This window comes from Coregonus clupeaformis, chromosome 20 (genome assembly GCF_020615455.1).
Source record: "Coregonus clupeaformis isolate EN_2021a chromosome 20, ASM2061545v1, whole genome shotgun sequence".
In the NCBI taxonomy this organism is placed as follows: domain Eukaryota; kingdom Metazoa; phylum Chordata; class Actinopteri; order Salmoniformes; family Salmonidae; genus Coregonus; species Coregonus clupeaformis.
In genome coordinates this window covers 59,056,769-59,069,990 of record NC_059211.1, presented here as the reverse complement: position 1 = coordinate 59,069,990, position 13,222 = coordinate 59,056,769, and the positions used below count along the sequence as shown (strand labels likewise).

At 42.9% G+C, this 13,222-nt stretch overlaps 1 protein-coding gene across 7 annotated transcripts in view; it reads right to left on the bottom strand.

Moving 5' to 3' along the window:
- The window catches only part of LOC121534189 (cytoplasmic FMR1-interacting protein 1 homolog), a 159,016-nt gene that overhangs the window by 87,573 nt on the left and 58,221 nt on the right, over positions 1-13,222 (bottom strand). For all 7 annotated transcript variants that reach the window (XM_041840729.2, XM_041840730.2, XM_041840733.1 and 4 more), the window contains 3 exons: positions 9,984-10,106; positions 9,512-9,637; positions 6,035-6,201 (listed from right to left, as the gene is read on the bottom strand). In XM_041840729.2, the coding sequence (XP_041696663.1) occupies positions 6,035-6,201; positions 9,512-9,637; positions 9,984-10,106 (416 nt within the window). The remainder of the gene's footprint in view (positions 1-6,034; positions 6,202-9,511; positions 9,638-9,983; positions 10,107-13,222) is intronic.

Sequence of the window (13,222 nt, the reverse complement as noted above, 5' to 3'; positions counted from 1 at the left end):
ATAGCCTTGTGAAGCAGCCAGGGTACTCAGACCTGGGGTGCTTAGGCCGAATGCACCAGGAGCAGGAAGTCAAGTCGTAGTTCTCTTGATTTAATGCACCTCATTCTTCCATTTCTCACCCCTCCTCAAGAAGCATTCAATCACCACTTGGCATTGCACATGATCTTAGGCTTGAGTGCAGCTGCTCGGCCATGGAAACCCATTTCATGAAGCTCCCGACGAACAGTTATTGTGCTGACGTTGCTTCCAGAGGCAGTTTGGAACTTGGTAGTGAGTGTTGCAACCGAGGACAGACGATTTTTACACGCTACGCGCTTCAGCACTCGGCTGTCCGGTTCTGTTAGCTTGTGTGGTCTACCACTTCGCGGCTGAGCCGTTGTTGCTCCTAGACGTTTCCACTTCACAATAACAGCACTTACAGTTGACCGGGGCAGCTCTAGCAGGGCAGAAATTTGATGGACTGACTTGTTGGAAAGGTGGTATCCTATGACGGTGCCACGTTGAAAGTCACTGAGCTCATCAGTAAGGCCATTCTACTGACAATGTTTGTCTATGGAGATTGCATGGCTGTGTGCTCGATTTTATAAACCTGTCAGCAACAGGTGTGGATGAAATAGCCAAATCCACTCATTTGAAGGGGTGTCCACATACTTTTGGTGATGTAGTGTATTTCCCCACAGGATTTCTCATGGTGACGAATGGACCAAAAGACAGGAGTCATTAGGATAGGGACACCCGAGGGACACCCGAGGGACACCCGAGGGACACCCGAGTGCTGTTGGTTCGTCCTCAGGCTCAGAGGCCGCAGTTCATGAAAGGGACCAATTGGCAGAAGGATTTGCATCTCCTCCTGATACATTTGAGTTTTATATTGTGAGATTTATTTTTTCAGTTAATTGGTTAATTTCCTTCATTTATACTCAGTTGAGTTTTAGTATTGTTGTTTATGCTTTTAGACTTTGATTTGATTATGGTTTAAAAATCAGTGTGATAAGGGTTTTTATTAGGGCTGTCAAAAATAGCGCGTTAACGACGTTAATTAGTTGTTTGCTGTTAATTACGTCAATTTTTTTAACGCATTTCACGCATGCGCAGTGTGACAAATTATTCAGGTCAGGAAAGTGGTTGGGAGCTAGAGGCGAGATGGAGCAAGGTGAGCAAAGTGGGCCTATTGACGGATTCAAATATAAAAAGAATGATGATGGTACAGTTAACAAGTACAAGGTTATTTGCAAGATTTGTAAGAAGGAGTTTCAATTTCACCGGAGCTGTTCAAGCTTGAAGTACCATGTCAACGCCAAACATGCGTTTGCTGGGCCGTCAGATTCAGCAAGTGGTTTGCGCCAGACCACGCTGAATGTTTGCAGGCAATTAACAAAATCAACCTCAGATAATTTGATATCTAGCCACTCCTGCAACCACTGTTCCCTGTGAACGACTTTTCTCAGTTGCAGGTCACATTGTGAACAAGAAAAGGTCAGCTTTACTTTCAGAAAATGTGAACAAGTTAGTTTGCCTCAGCAACTGGCTGAAAGATGATGAAGCTCAGTAGATTTGAAAGGTGATGTTCAAACAAAAAGACCAGTTTCAGTGCAACATGTTATAGTAGTTAGCAACTGGATTTTGAGCAACTGGATTAAAGAATGGAGGAAAAGGTAAAAGATTGTTCTTTGGTTTGATTTAAAAGTTTTATTGAAAATGTTTTTTCCACAGATGACTCAAATTGTGCAAAAATGTGGTAGGTCACTGTTATGATTTGACTACATTTATTGCTTTCTGTTCAATTGAATACTGTAAATTGTACATCCTGGTTAAGAGGAATGCCAAAGAGGAAGTGATGGAACATTACAAAGACAAATATTATGGTGTGTAGTATGTTTCAGCTTGATTTAAAACACCATTATTTGGCTGTGTTAATAAACAGACATAATATGAAAATTATGTATCTGTGTCCTGTTATTTATCTTTTGGTATGCATTTCAGAAAAAAAATGGTTAGGATTCAGGTGTAATTGCAAATAGTGATTAATCATGATTAATCCACTGAAAATTCTGATTAATTTGATTAAAAATTTTAATCATTTGACAGCCCTAGTTTTTATACAACAAGACGAATCAAAATACCTGGTCCCCACACTGGCAATATAACAATCACATACCTAGGTAACCCTAACCTCTATACAGCTAGTAACCCTAACACTAAGTCTAACCCTCTTCATACCTAGGTAACCTAACCATCAGGAACATGTTCCCAAACAAAGGAAGGCACGGACTGTGTTCAGCAAGCTGCAGTTCTGGCGCCTCTGTGTTTTAGGAGCGTCAGTGTTCATGAAACTTTCTCCGCGATCCGTTTTGTAATCCACAACAAGAAAAAAAATCTGACAGGTCAGGAACATGATCAAAGCGGATCAGAAAAACCAAACCATGGAAGGCTGCAGTTTTCTCGCACTTTGAAACTGGCGCCTCTGTCTTCGTCTCCCAGGTTACACCAATACCCTTCTCTGTTCGTCACTTCCTCCATTCAAAAATTTTTCCAGGCGGCTCTATCGTCCCTACTGAATGGAATTATTTTAACAATAAGCAAAGAGAAACGACAGTCCATCATTACTTTAAGACATGAAGGTCAGTCAATCCGGAAAATTTCAAGAACTTTGAAAGTTTCTTCAAGCGCAGTCATGAAAACCATCAAGCGCAATGATGAAACTGGCTCTCATGAGGACCACCACAGGAAAGGAAGACCCAGAGTTACCAGCCTCAGATTGCAGCCCAAATGCTTCACAGAGTTCAAGTAACAGACACATCTCAACATCAACTGTTCAGAGGAGACTGTGTGAATCAGGCCTTCATGGTCGAATTGCTACAAAGAAACCACTACTAAAGGACACCAATAAGAAGGAGGATATCACTTAAAAGTATTAATTAAAACGCTTGTTTCCAAAGTGGTCCTCGATGTTAAACACAATAACACAATGATTAAAAGGAAAGACAAAATTACAAAACCATAAATACATTTATTTATATTGACATCCTAGAAAGTGGCACTATTCACTGCACTTTTCCCTAACCTTAAAAAATCAACCATATTAATTTCACATTTCGACCATAAAAAAAACATCTATTCATTGCACATCCTACCTATCATTCAAATAAATACACCTGACCAGCAGTAGGGGGCGCAAGGGAGAGGTTTCTCTTACTTACACAACCTTCTCCAAATGAAAACCTTTGCCTGGTTTTTAAAGCTATTTCTACTTTTTCTCCACAGATTTTCTATGGGATTAAGGTCTGGAGACTGGCTAGGCCACTCCAGGACCTTAATGTGCTTCTTCTTGAGCCACTCCTTTGTTGCCTTGGCCGTGTGTTTTGGGTCATTGTCATGCTGGAATACCCATCCACAACCCATTTTCAATGCCCTGGCTGAGGGAAGGAGGTTCTCACCCAAGATTTGACGGTACATGGCCCCGTCCATCGTCCCTTTGATGCGGTGCAGTTGTCCTGTCCCCTTAGCAGAAAAACACCCCCAAAGCAAAATGTTTCCACCTCCATGTTTGACGGTGGGGATGGTGTTCTTGGGGTCATAGGCAGCATTCCTCCTCCTCCAAACACGGCGAGTTGAGTTGATGGCAAAAAGCTCGATTTTGGTCTCATCTGACCACAACACTTTCACCCAGTTCTCCTCTGAATCATTCAGATGTTCATTGGCAAACTTCAGACGGGCATGTAAGTGCTTTCTTGAGCAGGGGGACCTTGCGGGCGCTGCAGGATTTCAGTCCTTCACGGCGTAGTGTGTTACCAATTGTTTTCTTGGTGACTATGGTCCCAGCTGCCTTGAGATCATTGACAAGATCCTCCCGTGTAGTTCTGGGCTGATTCCTCACCGTTCTCATGATCATTGCAACTCCACGAGGTGAGATCTTGCATGGAGCCCCAGGCCGAGGGAGATTGACAGTTCTTTTGTGTTTCTTCCATTTGCGAATAATCTCACCAACTGTTGTCACCTTCTCACCAAGCTGCTTGGCGATGGTCTTGTAGCCCATTCCAGCCTTGTGTAGGTCTACAAACTTGTCCCTGACATCCTTGGAGAGCTCTTTGGTCTTGGCCATGGTGGAGAGTTTGGAATCTGATTGATTGATTGCTTCTGTGGACAGGTGTCTTTTATACAGGTAACAAACTGAGATTAGGAGCACTCCCTTTAAGAGTGTGCTCCTAATCTCAGCTCGTTACCTGTATAAAAGACACCTGGGAGCCAGAAATCTTTCTGATTGAGAGAGGGTCAAATACTTATTTCCCTCATTAAAATGCAAATCAATTTATAACATTTTTGACATGCGTTTTTCTGGATTTTTTTGTTGTTATTCTGTCTCTCACTGTTCAAATAAACCTACAATTAAAATTATAGACGGATCATTTCTTTGTCAGTGGGCAAACGTACAAAATCAGCAGGGGATCAAATACTTTTTTCAGGTTAGTTATACACACATATATACACACACATACATACAACAGGACAATGACCCAAAGCACAGCTCCAAACTATGCAATAACTATTTAGGGAAGAAGCAGTCAGCTGGTATTCTGTCTATAATGGAGTGGCCAGCACAGTCACCGGATCTCAACCCTATTGAGCTGTTGTGGGAGCAGCTTGACCGTATGGTACGTAAGAAGTGCCCATCAAGCCAATCCAACTTGTGGGAGGTGCTTCAGGAAGCATGGGGTGAAATCTCTTCAGATTACCTCAACAAATTGACAACTAGAATGCCAAAGGTCTGCAAGGCTGTTATTGCTTCAAATGGAGGATTCTTTGACGAAAGCAAAGTTTGAAGGACACAATTATTATTTCAATAAAAAATCATTATTTCTAACCTTGTCAATGACTACATTTCCTATGCATTTTGCTATATTTCCTATTCAAACTCATTTCATGTATGTTTTCATGGAAAACAAAGGACATTTCTAAGTGACCCCAACCTTTTGAACGGTAGTGTACATCATCACAAATAAGACAACTACACTTTTATTCGCTCTCCTACTAGAAAACCACAGTATTATTACTCATAAGGAATTAGTAAAGTTTTAAGCTATAATTTGGGGAGAGAAATATGTTGGTGCCTCTAGTGGAAGAAGTTTTAGAAGTTCTGAAAAGTTAGATAAATTAGGTGATGTGGTTACTAAAACAGCTGTACCTTTTGATTGGTAGAAGATAATTATGTTCTGATTTCAGATTAGAATAGCAGAGAAGTAGACCAAGATGTCATACCCTCTAAGTTTGTCTAAAATGCTGGGTAAGTGGTCGAAATTTCAGTTGTTTATAAAATGTTCCAGAAGATGATGATGATGCGGTTACTTAAACAGCTGTAACGTTTGATCCGTACAAGATAACTATGTTCTGATTTCAGATGTGAATAGCAGAGAAGTACAGGAAGATTTTGTACACTCACTTTTTTGTCTGAGTTGTCAAAGTAGCTGATTTGTGTCAAAAGAATAGAATGCTAGGAGTGATAATGTCACAATGGGACCTTTAGAATGCTGAGGACGGAGGACAAAAAGTTGAATAGTTTCAAAAGTAGAAAAGATTAAGAGTTGTATGAAAGCACTCACTTCCAGACCAGTCCACACGTTTTAAAGTTTGAACGGCGTTTCTAGCTTAAACGGCGTAAGAGGAGTAGCGTAGTATTGAAAAATAACGAAATAAGAAAATAACTCTTACAATATCTAAAGTGTGGCTGCTGTCACAAGCCACGTTAATTATACTGTATGTTAGAATGTAGTTAATGCGTTGTGTTTCTATACAGGCATTATCAGCACCACCTTGACAGATGGTAAACAGTGCAGGGGTCCTGTTAGTCCAGTGGATATTACATCCTGGAGTGAATTCCATTAACACAACTGTTTGTAACTGAATTAAATCAGACGTTCACGTACAACAGCTCATTTATGGCATTTATCACCCCTTATACAGTACCTGTGTTAATCTCTGTGTGTGTGAAGCTCTGTGTGTGTGTGTGTGTGTGTGTGTGTGTTGCGCTCCATAGTACCTCTGCACCACGTTCTTCTTCCTCTTGATGGCCTGCCGTAGCGGGTCTCTCAGGGTGAGCTGGGCGAAGTCCTGCAGGGCTGAGTAGATGGTGTGGCGGATAGCGTGGTTGAACACCGACTCCATACGACCCATCAGAACCTGCAAACCCTTTATCATGGCCATCACCTGGAGGGAAGGAACACATCTCAGTTAGACACCTCAGAGACAGGTTAGTTAGACACCTCAGAGACAGGTTAGTTAGTTAGACACCTCAGAGACAGGTTAGTTAGTTAGACACCTCAGAGACAGGTTAGTTAGTTAGACACCTCAGAGACAGGTTAGTTAGTTAGACACCTCAGAGACAGGTTAGTTAGTTAGACACCTCAGAGACAGGTTAGTTAGTTAGACACCTCAGAGACAGGTTAGTTAGTTAGACACCTCAGAGACAGGTTAGTTAGACACCTCAGAGACAGGTTAGTTAGACACCTCAGAGACAGGTTAGTTAGTTAGACACCTCAGAGACAGGTTAGTTAGTTAGACACCTCAGAAACAGGTTAGTTAGTTAGACACCTCAGAGACAGGTTAGTTAGTTAAACACACCTCAGAGACAGGTTAGTTAGTTAGACACACCTCAGAGACAGGTTAGTTAGTTAGACACCTCAGAGACAGGTTAGTTAGACACCTCAGAGACAGGTTAGTTAGACACCTCAGAGACAGGTTAGTTAGTTAGACACCTCAGAGACAGGTTAGTTAGACACCTCAGAGACAGGTTAGTTAGTTAGACACCTCAGAGACAGGTTAGTTAGTTAGACACCTCAGAGACAGGTTAGTTAGTTAGACACCTCAGAGACAGGTTAGTTAGTTAGACACCTCAGAGACAGGTTAGTTAGTTAGACACCTCAGAGACAGGTTAGTTAGTTAGACACCTCAGAGACAGGTTAGTTAGTTAGACACCTCAGAGACAGGTTAGTTAGTTAGACACCTCAGAGACAGGTTAGTTAGACACCTCAGAGACAGGTTAGTTAGACACCTCAGAGACAGGTTAGTTAGACACCTTAGAGACAGGTTAGTTAGTTAGTTAGACACCTCAGAAACAGGTTAGTTAGTTAGACACCTCAGAGACAGGTTAGTTAGTTAGACACACCTCAGAGACAGGTTAGTTAGTTAGACACACCTCAGAGACAGGTTAGTTAGTTAGACACCTCAGAGACAGGTTAGTTAGACACATCAGAGACAGGTTAGTTAGACACCTCAGAGACAGGTTAGTTAGTTAGACACACCTCAGAGACAGGTTAGTTAGTTAGACACACCTCAGAGACAGGTTAGTTAGTTAGACACACCTCAGAGACAGGTTAGTTAGTTAGACACACCTCAGAGACAGGTTAGTTAGTTAGACACACCTCAGAGACAGGTTAGTTAGTTAGACACCTCAGAGACAGGTTAGTTAGACACCTCAGAGACAGGTTAGTTAGACACCTCAGAGACAGGCTAGTTAGTTAGACACACCTCAGAGACAGGTTAGTTAGACACACCTCAGAGACAGGTTAGTTAGACACCTCAGAGACAGGTTAGTTAGACACCTCAGAGACAGGTTAGTTAGTTAGACACACCTCAGAGACAGGTTAGTTAGTTAGACACCTCAGAGACAGGTTAGTTAGTTAGACACCTCAGAGACAGGTTAGTTAGTTAGACACCTCAGAGACAGGTTAGTTAGTTAGACACCTCAGAGACAGGTTAGTTAGTTAGACACCTCAGAGACAGGTTAGTTAGTTAGACACCCCAGAGACAGGTTAGTTAGTTAGACACACCTCAGAGACAGGTTAGTTAGTTAGACACACCTCAGAGACAGGTTAGTTAGACACCTCAGAGACAGGTTAGTTAGACACCTCAGAGACAGGTTAGTTAGTTAGACACCTCAGAGACAGGTTAGTTAGACACCTCAGAGACAGGTTAGTTAGACACACCTCAGAGACAGGTTAGTTAGTTAGACACCTCAGAGACAGGTTAGTTAGTTAGACACCTCAGAGACAGGTTAGTTAGTTAGACACCCCAGAGACAGGTTAGTTAGTTAGACACCTCAGAGACAGGTTAGTTAGTTAGACACCTCAGAGACAGGTTAGTTAGTTAGACACACCTCAGAGACAGGTTAGTTAGTTAGACACACCTCAGAGACAGGTTAGTTAGTTAGACACACCTCAGAGACAGGTTAGTTAGACACCTCAGAGACAGGTTAGTTAGACACCTCAGAGACAGGTTAGTTAGTTAGACACCTCAGAGACAGGTTAGTTAGTTAGACACCTCAGAGACAGGTTAGTTAGACACCTCAGAGACAGGTTAGTTAGACACCTCAGAGACAGGTTAGTTAGACACCTCAGAGACAGGCTAGTTAGTTAGACACCTCAGAGACAGGCTAGTTAGTTAGACACCTCAGAGACAGGCTAGTTAGTTAGACACCTCAGAGACAGGTTAGTTAGTTAGACACCTCAGAGACAGGTTAGTTAGACACCTCAGAGACAGGTTAGTTAGACACCTCAGAGACAGGTTAGTTAGTTAGACACCTCAGAGACAGGTTAGTTAGTTAGACACCTCAGAGACAGGTTAGTTAGACACCTCAGAGACAGGTTAGTTAGACACCTCAGAGACAGGTTAGTTAGACACCTCAGAGACAGGCTAGTTAGTTAGACACCTCAGAGACAGGCTAGTTAGTTAGACACCTCAGAGACAGGTTAGTTAGACACACCTCAGAGACAGGTTAGTTAGTTAGACACCTCAGAGACAGGTTAGTTAGACACCTCAGAGACAGGCTAGTTAGTTAGACACCTCAGAGACAGGTTAGTTAGACACACCTCAGAGACAGGTTAGTTAGACACCTCAGAGACAGGTTAGTTAGTTAGACACCTCAGAGACAGGTTAGTTAGACACCTCAGAGACAGGTTAGTTAGTTAGACACCTCAGAGACAGGTTAGTTAGACACACCTCAGAGACAGGTTGGTTGGTTAGACACCTCAGAGACAGGTTGGTTAGACACACCTCAGAGACAGGTTAGTTAGACACACTTCATTAGCATTAGCTGCAGCAGTCTCTGCAGTCTCTGACTTTCATTCTGATTTGTGGAGTGGTTATAGAACCCTAGTAGTATTCTTTATGTTAATTGCCTCGTCATTGTTTAAGTTGGCTAGTCATTCCTTTCATTCCTGCGGTTTTAAACATAACAGCTATTACCGCCACAAACCCCCTCCCAGCAGACAGGCAGAGAGAAAGCATGTGGTTTGGAGGATGGATGACACGTTTCGGATAATCACAGTGAGTCTATTTAAATAGAAACATTTGGAACTTGAAAGTCATAGTCAGCACCTGTGTTTTCAGAATGCAACATTTATTCTGCGTGAAAAACACAGAATTCTGCATTAACGCAACCCCTGGATTGGACAACAGCAGAGTCTAATATCGTAGACCGACAGGTGGGTCTAGATAAAGAGGAGTTAAGCTGACTGACCTCGACCAGGGAGAACTTCTCCTCGCTGGTGTAATTGTATCGTGTAGCTCGTTCATACTCCTCTGCGTTGTCAGGACACTCCTTGTTAGAGTACTTATCAGTTGGATGAACCAGCTTCCACGAGTACTGCAGGAAGAACAGTCATCACCACCATGTTTTAAAAACAGTTTTTATAACATTATGAGTTATTCAAACATCTTAAACTCACTACAAGGACACTCAATTATATAATAGCTTTAGCGACATCAATCTGAATGAACCCTGTTCAATGATTCTGTCCTATTGCGCCATGTTGTTTTATTGCCAACCCTAACCCTAGATGGGGTCAGGGGTCAGGGGTCAGGGGTTTGGGGTCAGGGGTTTGGGGTTAGTGGTCAGGGGTCAGGGGTTTGGGGTCAGGGGTCAGGGGTTTGGGGTCAGGGGTCAGGGGTTTGGGGTCAGGGGTTAGGGGTCAGGTGTAAAGGCTCCTCACCACTTCCATGACATGTGCGCTCCACTGGGACAGCAGCTGCATCCCCTGCAGAGCCAGGTCAAACAGCTTCCTGTACTCCTGGTCTGTCTTGTGGGCCTCCTGACGACCAGACCCTGTCACCACCTAGAGAGAGACACCTTCATTAGGACATAACAGGTTAACTAACCATAACCAGACCCTGTCACCACCTAGAGAGAGACACCTTAATTAGGACATAACAGGTTAACTAACCCTAACCAGACCCTGTCACCACCTAGAGAGAGACACCTTCATTAGGACATAACAGGTTAACTAACCCTAACCAGACCCTGTCACCACCTAGAAAGAGACACCTTAATTAGGACATAACAGGTTAACTAACCATAACCCTAACCAGACCCTGTCACCACCTAGAGAGAGACACCTTAATTAGGACATAACAGGTTAACTAACCCTAACCAGACCCTGTCACCACCTAGAGAGAGACACCTTCATTAGGACATAACAGGTTAACTAACCCTAACCAGACCCTGTCACCACCTAGAGAGAGACACCTTAATTAGGACATAACAGGTTAACTAACCATAACCCTAACCAGACCCTGTCACCACCTAGAGAGAGACACCTTAATTAGGACATAACAGGTTAACTTAACCCTAACCAGACCCTGTCACCACCTAGAGAGAGACACCTTCATTAGGACATAACAGGTTAACTTAACCCTAACCAGACCCTGTCACCACCTAGAGAGAGACACCTTAATTAGGACATAACAGGTTAACTTAACCCTAACCAGACCCTGTCACCACCTAAGAGAGACACCTTAATTAGGACATAACAGGTTAACTAACCCTAACCAGACCCTGTCACCACCTAGAGAGAGACACCTTAATTAGGACATAACAGGTTAACTAACCCTAACCAGACCCTGTCACCACCTAGAGAGAGACACCTTAATTAGGACATAACAGGTTAACTAACCATAACCAGACCCTGTCACCACCTAGAGAGAGACACCTTCATTAGGACATAACAGGTTAACTAACCCTAACCAGACCCTGTCACCACCTAGAGAGAACACCTTCATTAGGACATAACAGGTTAACTAACCCTAACCAGACCCTGTCACCACCTAGAGAGAGACACCTTCATTAGGACATAACAGGTTAACTAACCCTAACCAGACCCTGTCACCACCTAGAGAGAGACACCTTCATTAGGACATAACAGGTTAACTAACCCTAACCAGACCCTGTCACCACCTAGAGAGAGACACCTTCATTAGGACATAACAGGTTAACTAACCCTAACCAGACCCTGTCACCACCTAGAGAGAGACACCTTCATTAGGACATAACAGGTTAACTAACCCTAACCAGACCCTGTCACCACCTAGAGAGAGACACCTTCATTAGGACATAACAGGTTAACTTAACCCTAACCAGACCCTGTCACCACCTAGAGAGAGACACCTTAATTAGGACATAACAGGTTAACTAACCATAACCAGACCCTGTCACCACCTAGAGAGAGACACCTTAATTAGGACATAACAGGTTAACTAACCCTAACCAGACCCTGTCACCACCTAGAGAGAGACACCTTCATTAGGACATAACAGGTTAACTAACCCTAACCAGACCCTGTCACCACCTAGAGAGAGACACCTTAATTAGGACATAACAGGTTAACTAACCCTAACCAGACCCTGTCACCACCTAGAGAGAGACACCTTAATTAGGACATAACAGGTTAACTAACCCTAACCAGACCCTGTCACCACCTAGAGAGAGACACCTTAATTAGGACATAACAGGTTAACTTAACCCTAACCAGACCCTGTCACCACCTAGAGAGAGACACCTTCATTAGGACATAACAGGTTAACTAACCATAACCCTAACCAGACCCTGTCACCACCTAGAGAGAGACACCTTAATTAGGACATAACAGGTTAACTTAACCCTAACCAGACCCTGTCACCACCTAGAGAGAGACACCTTCATTAGGACATAACAGGTTAACTAACCCTAACCAGACCCTGTCACCACCTAGAGAGAGACACCTTAATTAGGACATAACAGGTTAACTAACCCTAACCAGACCCTGTCACCACCTAGAGAGAGACACCTTAATTAGGACATAACAGGTTAACTAACCCTAACCAGACCCTGTCACCACCTAGAGAGAGACACCTTCATTAGGACATAACAGGTTAACTAACCCTAACCAGACCCTGTCACCACCTAGAGAGAGACACCTTAATTAGGACATAACAGGTTAACTTAACCCTAACCAGACCCTGTCACCACCTAGAGAGAGACACCTTAATTAGGACATAACAGGTTAACTAACCCTAACCAGACCCTGTCACCACCTAGAGAGAGACACCTTAATTAGGACATAACAGGTTAACTAACCCTAACCAGACCCTGTCACCACCTAGAGAGAGACACCTTCATTAGGACATAACAGGTTAACTTAACCCTAACCAGACCCTGTCACCACCTAGAGAGAGACACCTTAATTAGGACATAACAGGTTAACTAACCATAACCAGACCCTGTCACCACCTAGAGAGAGACACCTTAATTAGGACATAAGTCAACTGACTCGAATGAATGACATTTTATTTTCGTGTCAAATCGCCAATTGGCAACCCATCCCTTATGGGATTAATGGACACAAACTAACATTACAATAATTCACTGTGGTAATTAAATGATCATTCTTCTTCCAGTGTTCTCTGCATTACACATCGCATAAAGAGTGACAACATGTAAGGTAAAAATCAATACATAACAGTAAATAAGGTTATCCAAACAATAATTATATCTGTCTTGGCATTCTCTCTACCAGTTTCATGAGGTAGTCACCTGGAATGCATTTCAATTAACAGGTGAGCCTTCTTAAAAAGTTATTTTGTGGATATACAGAAGATGGCCCTATTTGGTAAAATACCAAGTCCATATTATGGCAAGAACAGCTCAAATAAGCAAAGAGAAACGACAGTCCATCATTACTTTAAGACATGAAGGTCAGTCAATACGGAACATTTCAAGAACTTTGAACGTTTCTTCAAGTGCAGTCGCAAAAACCATCAAGCGCTATGATGAAACTGTCTCTCATGAGGACCGCCACAAGAATGGAAGACCCTGAGTTACCTCTGCTGCAGAGGATAAGTTCATTAGAGTTACCAACCTCAGAAATTGAAGCCGAAATAAATGCTTCACAGAGTTCAAGTAACAGACACATCTCAA